The sequence below is a fragment of the Saimiri boliviensis genome, chromosome 2 (assembly GCF_048565385.1).
Source record: "Saimiri boliviensis isolate mSaiBol1 chromosome 2, mSaiBol1.pri, whole genome shotgun sequence".
Lineage (NCBI taxonomy): Eukaryota > Metazoa > Chordata > Mammalia > Primates > Cebidae > Saimiri > Saimiri boliviensis.
Genome location: NC_133450.1, coordinates 190,731,243 through 190,748,920, shown reverse-complemented (window position 1 = coordinate 190,748,920; position 17,678 = coordinate 190,731,243). Strand labels below are relative to the sequence as shown.

At 39.7% G+C, this 17,678-nt stretch overlaps 1 protein-coding gene across 1 annotated transcript in view; it reads right to left on the bottom strand.

Annotated features, from left to right (window-relative positions):
* TDRD7 (tudor domain containing 7) overlaps nucleotides 1–17,678 on the bottom strand; it is an 84,574-nt gene that overhangs the window by 20,378 nt on the left and 46,518 nt on the right. Inside the window, exons 7-11 of the mRNA XM_003940065.4 lie at nucleotides 13,502–14,088; nucleotides 9,817–10,003; nucleotides 3,806–3,917; nucleotides 1,980–2,182; nucleotides 812–946 (exon numbers count right to left, since the gene is read on the bottom strand). Coding sequence (XP_003940114.1) covers nucleotides 812–946; nucleotides 1,980–2,182; nucleotides 3,806–3,917; nucleotides 9,817–10,003; nucleotides 13,502–14,088 — 1,224 coding nt within the window. The remainder of the gene's footprint in view (nucleotides 1–811; nucleotides 947–1,979; nucleotides 2,183–3,805; nucleotides 3,918–9,816; nucleotides 10,004–13,501; nucleotides 14,089–17,678) is intronic.

Below are 17,678 nucleotides of genomic sequence, written 5' to 3'. Positions count from 1 at the left end.
CACTCTACAAAGACAACTAAGTACCCAAATAACTAAAATACAAACCTAAACATAAATGCCCTGAGGTGCCTGATGTGCTTTGTGAGTTAGAGGGAAGGGTTCACTTCCAGGAATGAGGGGATAAGGGCAGAAGTGGCAGTAGGGCTTAGTGATTTGAAAACCATAGCATATTCTGAAATACAATCACAATGTCCTAATGGAGGTAAGGAAACCTTTTTAGAAACTTAAAACACAACAAAACCTCTATAGAGCTTGATTCAGAAATACTAGAATTAAGGGATAAGAAGTTTATTAATACAATTTGAACCGCAGAACCCCATTTATAAGGTGGCAGGTTCTCAGGGTCCATAAGAGCTCAAGGAGTGATGTCTGCGGAGAAAGATGAAGGCAGAATTAAGGGAGAAAGTTTTATTCTCCTTCTAAATTCTAAGGTTTTTCCTTGCCTGAGGCAGAAGAGTCAGCTGGCTCTAGCAGACAGTCACAGGCAGCTGCACTGGGGGATCATCAACTGCATGTTATAAATAACACATCTACCGATTGCTGAGCACTTACTATATGCCAGGCACAGTGTCCTCAGGACAATCCTAGGATAGACACTACTGCTATCTTCATTTTACAGAAGATACCAGAAACCAGCAGAAACCAGTGTTGTGTTCTTCTTTTAAAGCTCTGAAATCTGGAGCTCTCTACTATTCTAGAGATTCCATTTCAGACTACTAAAAAATTCTTCATATTTACACCATTTAGTAAATTACTCTTGCTTGTAATTTTAGGGCTAATTTTAGAGGTAGAAGAAGTTCTGCTATAATACCTTGCAATGGAAGTAGTCTTCTATTTTATGTAGAAGGTCACTGAGCTTGTTCAGACCCTTACAAGGCACCTGGCAGTAGAGTGTCCCATCAGAGCAAATATTAGTCACTTTGACATTTGTGTACATGGCGTCAACCTATAACAGACAAAGGACATCTTGTGAATGCTTGAGAAGAGAATGCAGCTCTTACCTACCTAAAGGGTATCTACCTAAACATCCCATTGTAAGTCTTTGCATTTTAAAATAATAGAGTATATGTAAGATGAGATGCAATTTATAGCTTAAATGTACAAAACTAATTTGAATTATTCTCTTTTTAAAAGAAATAGCTAATATCATTTGTGTCAAGCACAAAATAGACATTGTGCATACATTCCCACATTCCATTGTCTGAAAGGCTAGGAATATCTTTAACGTTGGTTTATTTTCTCCCAATTTACTTAGAAAAAGAATTACATAAACCATGTTTTGCAACATTAACAGAAGTTAAAATAAACTCTCACAAAATCAAATCCATCAGCCTACTTTCTAACCTATGTCCACAGGCCACATGAATTTGAGTAATTTTTAAAAATCATAATCAAAATAAATATTTAATTTTACCCATTTTTAGTCAAACCACAATAAATGTGAATAAAGACATTCACAGTCATTTTACTTATTAAAACAAGTTTTCCCACTGTTTCTATGAAGTCTTTAAAATGACTATTTTTAACATCTCATCCTATTCTCTTGAGTAGATATTCTATAATTTAATTTAAAGTCTTCCTTCTTTGGGGACATTTATGTTCTTCACATTTAAAAAAAAGTTGATAAAATGTTAAAGCAAGTAATAAACATCTTCATAGACCCAATTTTGGGGGGTCCATAAACATCTTCATCGACCCTTTTTTAATGTTATTTTTCCTTATTATCTTACAAAATAATCTCATATAAAATCAATAGATGCTCACTGCAGGAACTGGAAAATAAAAAATCCAATTCCTAAGAAACAATTACTCTGAATGTTTTGGTACTTTTTTTTTCCTTTCCAGCCCCACTGCCTACATTTTTCCCCCTCAATGTAGATGTAATCTGTCTCAATCCATTGTTAGCCTAAAATGTATAATATTCTGGTGATTTTCTCTTATGCAGTATGTGTAACAAGCAACAGTGATCACAGTGGTACCTGCAGGTGAACCTCTAGTGACTTGTCACATATAGCCTTCAAGCAGGAGGCATTGATATTGATATCATCTTCTCCTGAGGTATCATACAGAACAACAAGTGGAATATCAGCTTTGTCAAGTATTTCCACTGCAAAGATCTTCCCACAAGTTAAAGATTCAACCACCTTCACTAGATCAGGGTCATCGCTTAGCACTTCCAAGCCTGAAAAATATTGAATCTTTTAATTTCTACTTAATTTGCAAAATCATTTCAAGATGAACAGATGAATTGTGTCTTTTTTGACCAGTATCAAAATTATAAGCCTACTGCAAAATTATTCAATTTTATATGAAAGCTTTGTTTTATCATCTTTATCTTACCTCTTAGGTTTTAAAAAATACAATGTGAATGCCCTTTTGAACGACACACTGAGGCAGGCATTCTTAAAACAAGCAGAAAAATGGATAATAAAAATTTCTGCCTTGGGAGAAACAGTCTTCACTTTATACATGAACACATATTTAAAACAAAAAGACTAATACATATGAGAAGCAATCAGTCATGTGTTCCAGTCATATGTTTGTAAAGCACTTCCTACATATACAATTTTTTTCTTACAAAATGAACACATATTTATTGGAAATTGAGGTTATCACTATTGTTTCTTTTTTTAAAAAAAGTATGCCATTATGACCCTTAGGATACCAAAGAACCTTCTGATTTATTAAAGTGAGATTAAACAGTGTTTAACATAACACAGGTATTAGGTGAATTTTGTTGTGGTCTACCTACTCTTTAAATTCTTGGAAAATTGTAGTTCCATATAACACATATGACAATTCTAAGCTAATGTATTAAGCTAATAAAAACTAGTTCATATTTCCCCTAATGGTACTATGCTGTCTATTTCTATATTTTTCTACTTTAAATCTACAAGCTAAAATTCAGACTCCTCCTCAGTTTTTTCTTCAACTTGTTCTGTTCTCCAGACGTACAACTTTGAATTTTTCTCAAACATTTAATTTCAACACCCGAAATCCTGTCCTATGCTGTTGGTACATTCTTTCCAAAACCAGTTCTAAAAGTTTTTAGTAAGTTTTTAAAATTTCTTCCGGTTTAACTCACAGATAAGAGTCAAACCCGGCTCCTGTGACATAAGAATTCATCCCGCTGGGAAGGAGGCATTTCTTCAGAGTACTAATTTTCATGAAATAATTATGATTATTTTCTGCATTTGACTCAAGCTCCCCTGGCATGGTGCATATTTCAATGCCCCCCACCTTTCTTAAAATCATGAACACAACCAATGTGTCCTCTGTCTTTAAGTTTCATTCAAGTGGATTCCTCTGTTTCCTATCTAAGAGGAAGGAAAAGGACAAGATACATCTACTATGCAAGAAACTGCATGTGACCTGTAATCAAACTCATGCTTGGGTGCATAAGGGTGTGTCAGTCCTAAGCATCGCCACAGTCCATCTCAGCAGGAAAGGGGCTGAGAGTCACCTAGCAACATGCTGAACAACGTACTGAAACTGATCAAATGTCATGAAACAGGGCCTCTATCAATTGTTACTAGGGCAGTCAGAACAAGAAAAATCCTTTCAAGATGGCTAATAGACATTTTTATAATAAAATATAGTAAGTTTTTATATATAACATAAAATACAAAAACATAACATTTTTATAATATCTTATAAAGACGCATTTGACATGAATTTATTTAAACCTTTCAAGAAATAACACATGACAACACAAGATACTTAGTCCATTTTATATTCAACCATCCAAAAGTACAGTGGTAATAACCTATCGAAATGGAGGAGTTATGAAAAAAGTTCCTCTTACCTGCAAGCTTACATTTTGTAGCCTGAAATGAGAGTGAACAAAACTTCGGGTTTAATTTGTATGCTTTGCTCTTTTCAACATTTTCACTAAAGCCATAGTCAACATAGCATACCTAATGATTAAAAAAAAAAACCAGTTAGTTCTTTATCCTCTCTTTAAAGAATTCATTTGATACGTTTGATTGGCTCAATTTTATTCCATAATCAGCAAGCTGAGTGGTACAGTGGCACCTGGAAAAAGCTGTGGAGGTGCCCCTGACTTACCACAGAAGAGAAAGGCTGAAGCTGAGACCAAGGAAACCAGGGCTACTGGTTCCAGGCCCCAATTCTCTACCTCACTCTACCCCTTCAATGGGAAGACCAAGACTGCTCAGCCCTGCCACCTTGCTATTGCCAGTCTCTCAGCAGCATATCTACCTGTTTCTGCCAACTCTGCTCCCCTCCCCTTTGGTAGTTTCATTGATATCATGACACCTGCATCAGCTCATTCTTTTTTGAGTTACACACTTCCACCCGTTCCCTGGACGGCAGTATTTGTTTCTACAGCAGGCATCATCTTTGAGGTATTTATCAGATTCTAAATCCCCAAAGCAGCATTTGTGATGGCTGCTCTCAGCTACTGTGCTTCCAGGGACTGAGATCCTTCATCAGTGACAACAATAGTATCACAGCTGAACAACATGGAATTCTAAACTGAAAAATAGGTGTACCTATTTTTTTCAAGGGTGTGAAGCTGGGTTGGGCCTTCATCCAACTCAGCAAAAGGCCCTAAGTCTGCTGGACAGAGGTCTGTGTTTGCAGAAACCTGCTTGACTTTTCCTCACCATTAGCACAGATTATTAAGAGCCTGAATATTATTTTTTAATTTAATTTAATTTTATTTATTTATTTATTTTGAGACGGAGTTTCGCTCTTGTTACTCAGGCTGGAGTGCAATGGCGCGATCTCGGCTCACCGCAACCTCCGCCTCCTGGGTTCGGGCAATTCTCCTGCCTCAGCCTCCTGAGTAGCTGGGATTACAGGAACGCGCCACCATGCCCAGCTAATTTTTTGTATTTTTAGTAGAGACGGGGTTTCACCTTGTTGACCAGGATGGTCTCGATCTCTTGACCACGTGATCCACCCGCCTCGGCCTCCCAAAGTGCTGGGATTACAGGCGTGAGCCACCGTGCTCGGCCCTTGAATATTATTTTTAAGAGTATTTATAGAACCTTCAGTTTAGAAGGATTATCTAAACACAAAAGACTTTTTTTTTGAGAAAAATAAAAATCTAGAAACATTAAGCTATGGTTTAGGATGGTAACTAAGAATCTAAGGGAAAATGTTGAAAACCTATGCAGTATCTCTAATTAAAGCCAATGATGGTTATTTTTTCAAAAAACAAACAAAAACAAAGCAAAACAAAAGAACAACAAAAACCAGGGCAAAGTCTTGGCTAAGAAACACCGAGTAACATGAAGTAGGTTTCTTTCACTTCCACCCTGAAAATAAAGTCCATAGGCCAGTTTCTTAGTACCTAGATTATAGTACTAAACACACAAAACAAAAAACCTCCCCAGCAGAGACTCTAACAGAAAAAAGCCGAAGACACCACTAACTCCTTTCCCTGGCCATGTGATAAGCAAGCCTGTGTGGCATGTCTATACTATATCAGAAAGATCATCTCTTAGAATCCACATCTGACTCAACACTGACTTAGGCCTAGATTGCTGGCAGGGCTGCACATCAGGCAGCTGGCCATTTAAGTGCACAAGCCTATTTCTCCAATCCTAAATTAGCACCTGTTTTTACTTCTCATAGGCCTCAGGAGTCAGGCAGCTCTCATTTCCTTTAATAGCTATCACCATCTACAACTTAGACTCCGTTCTTCCCAGGCCCAAAATGAAGATAATGTGGTCTAACAATAGGACACAGCATGCAAAATCATGACTCCTGGGAAATTCAAAATGTATTCTCAGTGCAAAAACAGATTAAAGAATAACTGCTCCAAAAGCTTCAAAGTGTTTCTGAACTGTTTGTAGCTTGTTTCTTTTCTTCCTTGTTTTTAATCATATCATCACATATTTGTATGGCAACTGCAGTTTATAAAACACTCGTCCATGCATTGTCCAGTGTGACTCTCACCACACCCTCCCCTGTGTCCTTCATTCTGTGAGGGCTCAGTTATCTTTCTCTCTAATGTCCTGGGATCAGGGCCAGTAGTCACATAATCCTGGCATGAGGCCCCAGTCTATTCCTGGTTCTCTGGCACCATCAAGTGGCCAAAGGTCTCCCAGCATCACCAGCAGACACCCCTGGGATGTGGGTCTCAGTCAGGCCAAACTGGCACCAGCCTCAGTGGGTGATCACATCATCCTGGTTTTTCCTGCTCACCAAGGATCTGACAGGGAAGGCAAAGATGGAATTGGTATCCACCGCCAGCCAAAGTTCAATTCAAGTGAAGCAAGACTGGTGCTAAGTAACTGGGGTTTCTCCAAAAAAAGGGAGAAATAGTCTCTGTCAGCTTCATGGGAATATGGGGAACAAGTTCAGGCCCAGATTGCTACAATCACTGCTGTTACAAGAGCTTGCTACTGCACAAGATACCGAGCCATCTTTTTTATTCTTCACAACCAGCCCAAAACTCTCAGCAGTAATGACAGGCTGGTTGCCCCCTTGTACGAGAGACGCTTCCTTTTTCTGGTTTCTGTGATACCACTCTCTTGCTTTTTCTTCTTTGGCCATCTTTGCATGCTTCTCTGCTCCCCTTCTGCCTCCATGTAAATGCTGAAGGGTTTTAGGACTTGGCCCTAGGGCCCTCCTCCTCTCTATGTGTATTCTTTCTCTAGGTGATCCCATCTCGACCGGTGACTTCACATAGCACCTATACGCTGATATCTCCCAACCTGACACATCTCCAGTCCTAACTGCTTCTGAGCTCCAAGTTCATCCATGTGACATCTGATAGCCATTCTCAAACCTTGTAGGTCCTATGAAATTCTCAATTGTTCTCCATAATGGTTTTTCTCTTTCACTTCCCAGTTTCAACAATGGCACCAATATCCAGTCAATTGCTCAAGCCACAAACCAAGTAGCTATCTTGAATCTTCTCTTTTGCTTACCACCCACTCCAATAAGTTATTGTCCTGTCAGTTCTACCTCCAAATATATCCTGAATCTCTTCCACTACCTTCATCTTCACTAATCTAGGTGACAAAGTAGCTGGCTATTACAATAGCCAGCTAACCAGTATTACTTTCCTTCTGTGCCCTACTATATAATACAATCTGTTCCCCAAAACAGTCCCAGAATGATTTCTGAAGCATCTAAGTAAGATCACATCACTCTGCCTATCTCTTCCTTCAGAGTTATTTTCTATCATAGTACCTTGGTTATTTCCTTCATTGCACTAAAATTGTTTTGTGTGTTTATTGTACACTTATCATCTGTCTTTTCTCACTAGAATGTAAGCTTCTTGAGAACAAGGACTTGTCTGTTTTGTTCCTGGCTCCAGAATAGTAAAAAAGTGTATCAGGCAGTTACAACATGATGCAACTATCTGAATTTACAGATAAACAATCAGGGAAGTTAAACAACTTTCCTAAGGCCACACAGCTAAAAATGGCAGAGCTGAGACTCAGTTCTATCTAACATAAGAGCTTGAAGTCCCAAAGTAGAAGGAGGAAGGGAGAAAAGAAAGTGATTGCCCTATTTCTATATCTCAGACTGGGAGATATCGTTGTGGAATACCGGCATTATTTATTGTAAATACTGTTATACTGTTAATGTGTCACTAGGATTTATGTATGATTCTTCTCTTCATAAGAAATCCCTGTGCCTTAAAATAGGTTAGCTTTTGTTGAACTTCCTAAGGGCCAGGGGAGAGAAATGGCCAGGAAATAGAAGTTTATCTAGGAACGTTTAGGGATAGTTATTTATTATCAACTAGAGACCCAGAGGAATGAAGGGACTTGACCAAAGGCACACACCCAAAAACAGGCAGACTCTGGACTAGTGTCTGAGCCCTGTGTTCTCCACTGGTCCGGTGATCATCGTGGTCCTTAGCTTCTTCCACATTTGTTTCAAACTTTATCCAAATATAACTTACGCTGAATAAAAGATGCCTGTTCACAATACAGTTTGATGGGCTTTGACCAATATATACATCCATATAATTATCACCATAATCAACACATAGACCATTTACACCACCCCAAAAAGTTCCCTCCTGCTGGCAACTTTGCAATTAGCCCCCCTCTACCTCCTGTCCCAGGCAACCACTGATCTGATTTCTACCACTGCAGATGAATTATACCTGTTATTATACATCATTTATATGAAATCATTAAACATTACTCTCTTGTGCCTGCCTTTTTTTGCTCAGCACAAAGTCTGTGAGATTTGGCCATGAAACTTTTCATATCAGTAGTTAATTCATTTTTATTGTTGGACAGAGTTCCATTAAACTATAACTCATTTCTATGATTCACCTGTTGGTGAACATTTGGGCTGTGTCCAGTTTGGGGCTATTAATAATAATGCCCCAACACACATGTATGTACAAGATACCTTGTGGCCCTTATGGATCATATGCTAAATGTTTATAAGAAACTGCCAAGCTATTTTCCAATTTTCAGATTTTTAAAGTCAGCCAAATTACTTAACATTTGTGCCTCTGTAGATTTGGCTAGGAAATTTCCTAAATGGCTCTGCAAATGGGAAAGGGTGGCTTGGTAGTTGGGTGAGCTTACTTCTAGAGAGGGTTGGGGCCTCTCCTATTGAGAAACCTGGTTAAGAAACAGCAGATCCTTTTCTGATCTCCTAACTCCCACCTGAGGCAGGGGGTTCAGTGGCCAATAACTGATGGACTTAAGCCTGGGTCAGGGACTGGTCATTTGCACTCAATGACACATATGGGATTACTGGCTGGTGGCTGATAGTGACCCATGGAATAAGGTTTTGTATTATGGAACAGAGGCTGCAGAAATAGAAGCATATTTCCCTGCTTGCAAAATCTAGAGAAAACCAAAAGATCTTAGACATGTTTCCCTCATGATCCAAGAGTGCTCCATATAAATACAAGGGACTATAGTAGTGGAGAACTAGGGTTACCCTTCTACACAGTGTCCTTCCCATCATGAAAGACAGAAATGAATCCAAGTCTTAAAGCACAATTTCCCTTTAGGGAAGGGAGACATCTTAACAATCAAGAAAGAAAAGACTTACTCTCCCTCCAAATTCTCTATAAAGTAGCAGGCCCAATATTCAAAGGATAAATTCCAAACAGACACACAGCTTCCACCAAGATAGAAAGAAGAAACACATTAAAAGTAGACTACGACAACTGACCATACAGCACATGGAGCTAATACGTAATTTCTCTGCATTCTATCTGGCAGTTCCAAGGCCCTGAGATAATGCCGCTCTCGGGGAACTGTGCATCTTGGTCTCTGGATTGACGGTATGAAGAGGCAAAGGGCAGGGGCTGATATCCACGAATGTAGCCAAGCCCAGAAGTCTTAAGAGTCTGCTGATGGAAGAGAGAGGCAAAAGGGCCCACTGGCCTTTCCGAGAGCATGAAGAGGGCGAAGAGGGCTACGCCAGGAGCAGCTGTGGAGAAGGATCTGTGTCTAGGCTACAGAAGAAGGAGAGGAAGAATGGTCTCCTGTGGTCTTATGGTTTCCCTCACTCCAAAGTACTGGCCTTGATAAGAGGCCCACAGAGCTTGGTCAGTAGTCACTGTACATCCCCTGGGAATAGGAAGTGTCTTTCCCTGATTGGATAATGGGTTATGGATACTCCCATGGAGAATTTACTTTTTTTTAACTAAAACTCTGAGATAGTATGACTACCATGAATTCAAAGGCTGACAGGGATAACCTTTTACAGATACTATCTTTTAAACTTCCATTGAAAACTACACATAGTTATAGGATACAACATTTACATTTAAAAAATGTAATGAATATTCACATTTGGAAAGTAATAAGGTATCTGTGTCCATGATGCTAAGACAAAGTAAACAGTGCTTGCCTTTATTTTGTTCTCTTCTGCTGAGATGACCTGTGCCCGTAACCAGGCATCCTCCTCGGCATTTATGGCCAGCAACTGCCCAACATGCACGGCCTGGACTGGTGTGACCTTAGGATTCTTACTGTAATATTCCTTCATCTCATCTTCCATTAATTCCTGAGCAGCTGAATAGTCTTTGCCCACATATCTGAATCAGTTAAAAGAAGAGAACACAAATGAAGCAACCTAGAAGAAAAGCAATAGGAATTCATTTATGGTCTTCTGTTTTCTCTGCTGCCATCTTTGGTTCCAGCCTCAGACTTGCTTACATCAACAGGGAGAAGAACATGTATTCAGTGAACAGTTACCTCTTGGAAAAGAAGGGATTATGGAGATTGCACAAAACACACACCAAACAACGCAGCAAATGTCTGGTTCAACATATCCCACAACAAAGGAAATCTGAGGCAATCCAGAGAATGAGGGCATAATAGGAAAGAGTGATGGTGTCCTCAGGAAGGACGAGGCTGACAAAAGAGTCAGGCAGAGAGGAGAGGAAGAAACATGGAAAATGGAGATGCCAAGGGAGGCCTGGAGACCAGAAGCAAGGGTCGATGCTGGATCTTGATTAAGGCTGCTGGAAATCTTTACTGATTACTAAGAAGAGAATCTAGCACATAGTGTTGCCCTAACTAAGGCTGGGTCAAGCTTTGAAAAGCAATGAAATTTTACTAGAGAAAAAACAAAGCTTTAAGTACATTAAACACAACAATATGACACCCTCTCCAAACTTATTAAACAATCTGAACAAATTACAACAAAATGTAGACTTCTGATACCATTAAAAGAAGTACCATATTCTAGCCAAATGTCTCTAAAACTGTATGCTTACTGATACATATATTTTTTCAGGATTATGTTCTTATTCTCTTCTACAGTTTTCTACTGTTGATAACTGTGGTCGCCTTGTTCCAGTTCATGTTATCAAAACAGGTTACAGTTTTCTTGTACTTATGTCCTCAGAGATGACTTCATCAAGGATCTCCTTCCAGGGTGTAAAACCTGGCAAATCAAGTTTGGGTCATGTAACAGAAGCTGTCCCAGCTATAGGATTAAGGCCTTTTTAGCTGGAAGGCCATACTCTAACAGCACCAGCATCATTTGGCCAGGGAGACAGGGGAGATGCCACAATAACATTGTTCTTTTTATTGTTCCAGGTTTTACCCAGGCCCCAAGTGGTCTGTACAGCTCTAAGAAATGGCTCCTTTAGGACTATTTCTATGTATTTTTGGTAATTATCAGCCAGGCAGAAGATGCCATAGTCAACCTATTCATTACTGGGGGGGAGGGGGGGAAACACTGCAGAAAGTCCTACACAAAATGGAAAACAATGTACAATGCCTATTTTAAAATGAAATATTATGTACATATTGGCTTCAAAAATAGCTGCAGAAGTTTTGCCATATTATTATCGTTTAAATTTAATTTTTTTTTTTTTTTCAGAGACAGGGCTTCACTGCTACGTTACCTAGGCTGGACTCCTGGGATCAAGCAATCTTCTCACCTCAGCCTGCTGAATAGTTGGGAGGATGTGTATGTGCCACTGAGTCAGCTACTGTCATTTAAATGTATTGAGCTTTGCAAATATTAAGGCACTGCCTGGAATGCTGCTGTACTCTTGACTCTGAAGTCCTCCAGAAGGTCTGCAACTTTACCCGAGTGCCCATTTCCTGGGACCTAGAGTCTCCCTGGGCTGCCCCCTAGTGCTGCTACATAGCCCTGGGCACTCAACTGGCAGAGGCCTGGGCTGCCTCCCTGATGTGGTGGTCTGCCAACCACAGGCTCCTTCCAGAAGGGAGGAAGGTGATGAGAAGTGGCTTGGGATGTGCAGGCAACTTCTGTTCTCTTAAGCAGCCAGGAGAGAAGGTGGGCTGCACAGATAGGGGGAAGACAGAGGGTATTGGATGGGGCAGAGTGCAGGACTGACATTACAGTTGGTATGAGAGTGGGTAATGAAAAGAATCGGGTCATATATTGTCCCTGAATTACCTGAGCAAGAGGGGTAAAGAATGATGCATAGGCCAACTTAAGGATGTTATCAATATGAAGCTTTACAAAGTTAATTTTTGAGAGAAGAGAAAAGGGATTTCCATATTTGACATGAAGGTTCTGTCATAGCACCTCCAGGCACTAATGAGCCAGAGACCCAGCTTCCAGTGTCTACTGCCTGCCTGGGTGAAGATGCAGGTACAGAATAGGGTTCAGTCTGGTAGAGGTTGGCAAAGTCTTGTGGGGGAGGGCAGAAGCCAATGACCTATGGTCAGTCTAATGGCAAACATTACCCATCGTGCTTGCTGGCTGCCAGCCACTCTGCTGAACACCTAAAATGCTGACTCCAGGATTTAAATTCCCACTGGGAAAGGGTATTTAAATAATCTGAAGACCCTGGACCTGATCATCCTAGAATAGATTAGAACCCTCCTAGTAAAGTCCTAAAACTGATCCAGACTCCTGACAAACCTTGGTGACAACAACAGAAATCATGTGATTGGTCCAGCCTGGTGCTTGGTCTCTGACTATGGCACCAACAATTACTGGTTAACAGATACCAAAGGATCCTGCCATGGAGGTTTCTTTATAATGTCAAATGGTAAAAGCTGGCAATGTGGCCTTCAATATATTTCCTTTACTTCAATACATTAGTGAAACATATCGGGACCTCTAGCCCTCAGCAACCTATTTGTATCTTCAGGCCACACACCACAGCTTAGAATAAAAGCTTTATCCTCTCTAAAGTTTCTGGAGGTTCTTCTAGTTTGAGCATCAGAAGACACTAGGTTCACTCTATTATCTACTCAGACTTCCTTTGTTCAAATGAAAGAGCTTTAAATTTCTGAGCTCTCCTTTCATTGATTCTGATTATTTTTTGTGGTCCTTCGTTGGGCCTTTCCAGCTCAGTTATGGGTCTCTAGAGGAGTGACAGCCCAAACCAAAGGACCATTTGGATGAAGGAGCCCAGATTCTGTTTACTGCAGCATTTTTCTGATCTGCCTAGCCATGGTCACACCCCAGACTGGTGCCTCCACGGGTTCAGCTACACAGGTTCCCATTCTTTTTCCCAACTGGAAACTGCAGATTATAGTCTTCTATAGTTTCCATGTATTCTGCATTTTCTCCAAAAGACCAGGACAGGTGCCTGGAGCTGGACTGTTTTTTGTTATTCTAGTTATCATTAGCTACTTAGGCAACGACGCCTCCTCCCAGGCAATGATACTGAAAGACTCAAATAACAGAACACCTTGGGTCCAAGGCCTAATCTGATGTATTATACAAGGAAAGCAGTTCTGAGCTATTTTTACTTTCAGGAAATACTACATAGTCCCAGATTAAATAGTACTATGTAGCATGTGGCGCATTTGCTTTTTCTGTGAACTCGTTATTGCTTTTGACATAATATAGTTACCATCATCCTTTTGACATAAATCTTTTTTTTCAAGTTCATATTATCATTGTAATTTTTAAAGCTATTAGAGGTCTTAGGATAGTTGTATATTTGGAACATTTAACAAATATTAATACATTATTAAGCCTCACCCTATAGAACTAAGAATATATTATTCTTCCTTTAACCCTCAGCATCCATGTGAAGAATAGTCAAGTGACAACAGTAAATCAAAATTCTAAAGAATTAGAAAATGAAACTTGCCTGATAACCACTTCATTTGTGTTGCTCAGTTCAACCACCAATACAGATGGTGATGCTTCAGTTGGAATCATTAAAGGAGGAACTGTTATGTCCTCCATAAAGGTATTAGCACTTTCAGCAATGTTTTCTTCTATCTGCAAATACTCTTGTTCAACCATAGCCTTGATATCATGATCACCAAGTGCTTGCCCTGCATCATTTTGGATTTTTTCAGTGGGCAATGGAAGTTTAGCATACAGAATGGCCTTCTGGGGATTTCCAGAAATGTAGTCTATGGTGCACACATCAGAAAGTGAGGCAAGATTTTTTAAGGCATCCTCAGGGAATTTCACTTTGTACATTTCCTCAAATGCTTTTGGGAGCGCACTAGCCCAAAGGCCACTTGTGTATTTCACCAGCAGCTCTGCCACTTTTCCTTTAAAGTCTCCTGGCATAACAGGTGGACCCCCTTTCAACGGTGGTGTTTGTTTGGGAGCAGGTAGTGGGGATGAAGGTACTTTCTCAGTGTCCAGTTCACTTCTCAAAATCTGCTTTCTCTTAGCTGGATAAAGAAGTAAATCTTGACCACCGCTGCAAGGTTTCTCCACCTGAAATTTTTAAATAAAGCAAATGACAGATATTTCTGTGACTCTAAACAATCTGCAAACATATTAATGCATTTTAAATTTGAGAGTCATGCTGTTTTCAAATTAAATCAAGTGTACATTTTACTCTTTTCAATTGCTAGGACTTTAATGCATTATCTTCACCTGCAAATAACACGAGCCACATTTCAGAAATAAACAGGAAAATAAAATAGTATTAAATTCACTTGTGCAGCTAGACTCCAGCTGCCCTAGAAAATCACGAGCACTCTGCCCTGTAAAGCGTACTCTCATTTAGTTGTTGCTGCCAAATCCAAAACAATAGCTTACAAAACTGACTGAAAATAAGTTGTAAAAGGTATTAAAACTGTCAGAAATAAACCACTGAGAAGAAAACTAGAAAATACTCTCTTCTTCCTGCAATATTCTGAGAAAACCCTTGGCTTTCCATTATATAGAAAAAGATGCTCCAGAGTTGAAGTGCAGTTTTAAAACAACCACAGCAGAAAGTTTAGCTGCAAGTGTTGTCACTCCAACAAACAAGTATTAAAAATACCTGGCACTTATATGTCATCCAGTCTTAAATTTTATTTGCATGCCATTCCTGAGAGGCACAGCTTAATGACATATTTTTATATAAGAGAAGAAAGAGAAGAGAAACTGATGTATGGCATAATTCCCCGCATCCCCCGAGTTTTAAGCCTTTTCACTACTAGAGCAGGGGTCAGCTTTACTACTAGAGCATGGCCCAAGGTATTTCATGGCTCATGAGTTAAAGAATGATTTTTGTACTTTCAAATGCTAGAAAAAAATCAAAAGAATTATTTCATAACTTGTAAAAATTATAAGAGACTCAAGGTACATAAAGTTTTATTGGAACACAGTCATGCTCTTTTATTTATGCATTATCTCTGGCTGCTTTTGCACCACAGTGGCAGAGTTGAGTAACTGTGATGGACTGCATGTGATAGTTGCAGCTCTTGGTCTGCAGAGCCTAAACATTTACCAAGGACCTTTGTAAAACTAGCTTCTTAAACCCTGTACGAGACCCTTAGACTGAAGTTAAAATTCCCGGCCTTCCAAAATGTTCCTACTTTGTCGGAACCTATTTACCTACTCCTTCGCTGCAAATTAAACACTTAGGGTAAGAATACAAGCTTACAAGAACCATGCTTCACCCAGAAGAACAGAATATTAAAGTATGCTGGGTAGGTAGCTTACAGTAAAAAACACTGGGCTCATCTACTTCACTCTCCATACAAGGCTCAGGAAGAGTGAACATAAACATTTATGTATCCAGAAAAAAGGCACTGTCTTGCTACCAAAGAGCTTTGATAAGTCAAAAGACATAGTCTATTTGGTAATAAAATGAATTCCTTTTAGTCTGATTACATATTCTAGATTATACATAGGAAGTGAACAATATCAATATAAAACATTAGGTTTTTCTCTTCATTCTTTTGCCAATGAATGCTTAAGTTCTGAGGATGGAGGAAAACTTCCATACCTGGAAAGCCTAAAGCATCACTGAAAGTAGAGGTCTACTGGCACCTCCTGTAATCCGTGGCGGCCTCTTGCTGGCACTCTGTGAGGCCTCTAAATGGGATCCCATAAATCATGTTTTATGATTGGCACAGTTTATGTCCCTCATTTTAAGCCGTAGGAACACAAATAGTTGCAGCATTCCTCATCTTTCTCTTGAAGGTTAGTCTACTTCTCTAGAGACCAATGTTTTAAAATCTGAGGTCTTAAAATGCCAATCGTCACTGTGCTTTACGACACTCAGTAAGATACAAGAATACACATTTGGTATCCAGAGGTTTGAAACACACACTTCTGGAGCCAATGGAAAAAGAAAACAGCATTATAAGTGAGTGTTTAACTTGTCATATAAAATCCCAATTAGTGTAGTCAATCATGCATCACTTAACAATGGGAATACATCCTAAGAAACATGTCGTCAGTTTGTTGTGCAAGCATCATAGTGTGTACTTTTACAAACCTAGATGATATAGCTACTCCATGATATACCTTCATTATAATCTTTTCTTCTTTAAAAAAAAAAGAGATACATGTGCAGAACGTGCAGGTTTGTTACACAGGTATACGTATGCCATGGCAGTTTGCTGCACCTATTGACCTGTCCTCTAAGCTCCCTCCCCTCAAGCCCCACCCCCTACTAGGCCCTGGTATGTGTTGTTCCCCTCTCTGTGTCCATATGGTCTCCCTGTTCAACTCCCACTAATGAGTGAGAACATGCAGTGTTTGGTTTTCTGTTCCTGGGTTGGTTTGCTGAGGATGATGACCTCCAGCTTCATCCATGTTCCTGCAAAGGACATGATCTCATTCCTTTTTATGGCTGCATAGTATCCCATAGTATATACACACCACATTTTCTTTATCCAGTCTATCATTGAAGGGCATTTTGGTTGGTTCCATGTCTTTGCTACTGTAAATAGCACTGCAATAAATATACATGTGCAGCCAGGCACAACAGTTCAAGCTTGTAATCCCAGCACTTTGGGAGGCTGAGGTGGGTGGATTATGAGGTCAGGAGTTTGAGACCAGCCTGGTCAACATAGTGAAACCCTTTCTCTACTAAAAATACAAAAAATTAGCTAGGCATGGAGGTGGGCACCTGTAATCCCAGCCACTTGGGAAGCTGAGGGAGGTCAATCACTTGAACCTGGGAGGCAGAGGTTGCAGTGAGCCAAGATTGCACCACTGCACTCCAGCCTGGGTGACAGAGTGAGACTCTATCTTAAAAAAAAAAAATACTTGTGAATATGTCTTTATAGTAGAATGATTCATATTCCTTTGGGTATATAGCCAGCAATGGGATTGCTGGATCAAATGGTATTCCTGATTTTAGATCCTTGAGGAATCACCGTACTGTCTTCCACAATGGTTGAACTCATTCACCAACAGTGTAAAAGCATTCCTATTTCTCCACAGCCTTGCCAGCATCATTTCCTTTTTAATAATCGCCATTCTGACTGGCATGAGATGGTATCTCATTGTGATTTTGCTTAGTGATGTTGAGCTTTTTTTCCTGTTTCTTGGCCATGTAAATGTCTTCTTCTGAGAAGCGTTTGTTCATATCCTTTGCCCCCGTTTTGATGATGTTTTTTCTTGTACATATGTTTAAGTTCCTTGTAAATTCTGGATATTAGACCTTTGTCAGATGGGTAGCTTGCAAAAATTTTCTCCCATTCCATAGGTTGCCTATTCACTCTGATGATAGTTGCTTTTGCTGTGCATAAGCTCTTTAACACCATTTGTCAATTGTGGCTTTTGTTGCAATGACTTTTGGTGTTTTTGTCATGAAGTCTTTGCCCATGCCTATGTCCTGAATGGTGTTGCCCAGGTTTTCTTCTGGGGTTTTTATGGTTTGGGGTTTTGTATTTAAGTCTTTAGTTCATCCTGAGTTATTTTTTGTATAAGGTGTAAGGAAGGGGTCCAGTTTCAGTTTTCTGCATATGGCTAGCCAGTTTTTCCAGCACCATTTACTGAATAGGAGATCCTTTCCCTGTTGCTTGTTTTTGTCACGTTTGTCAAAGATCAGATGGTAGTAGATGTGTGGTGTTATTTCT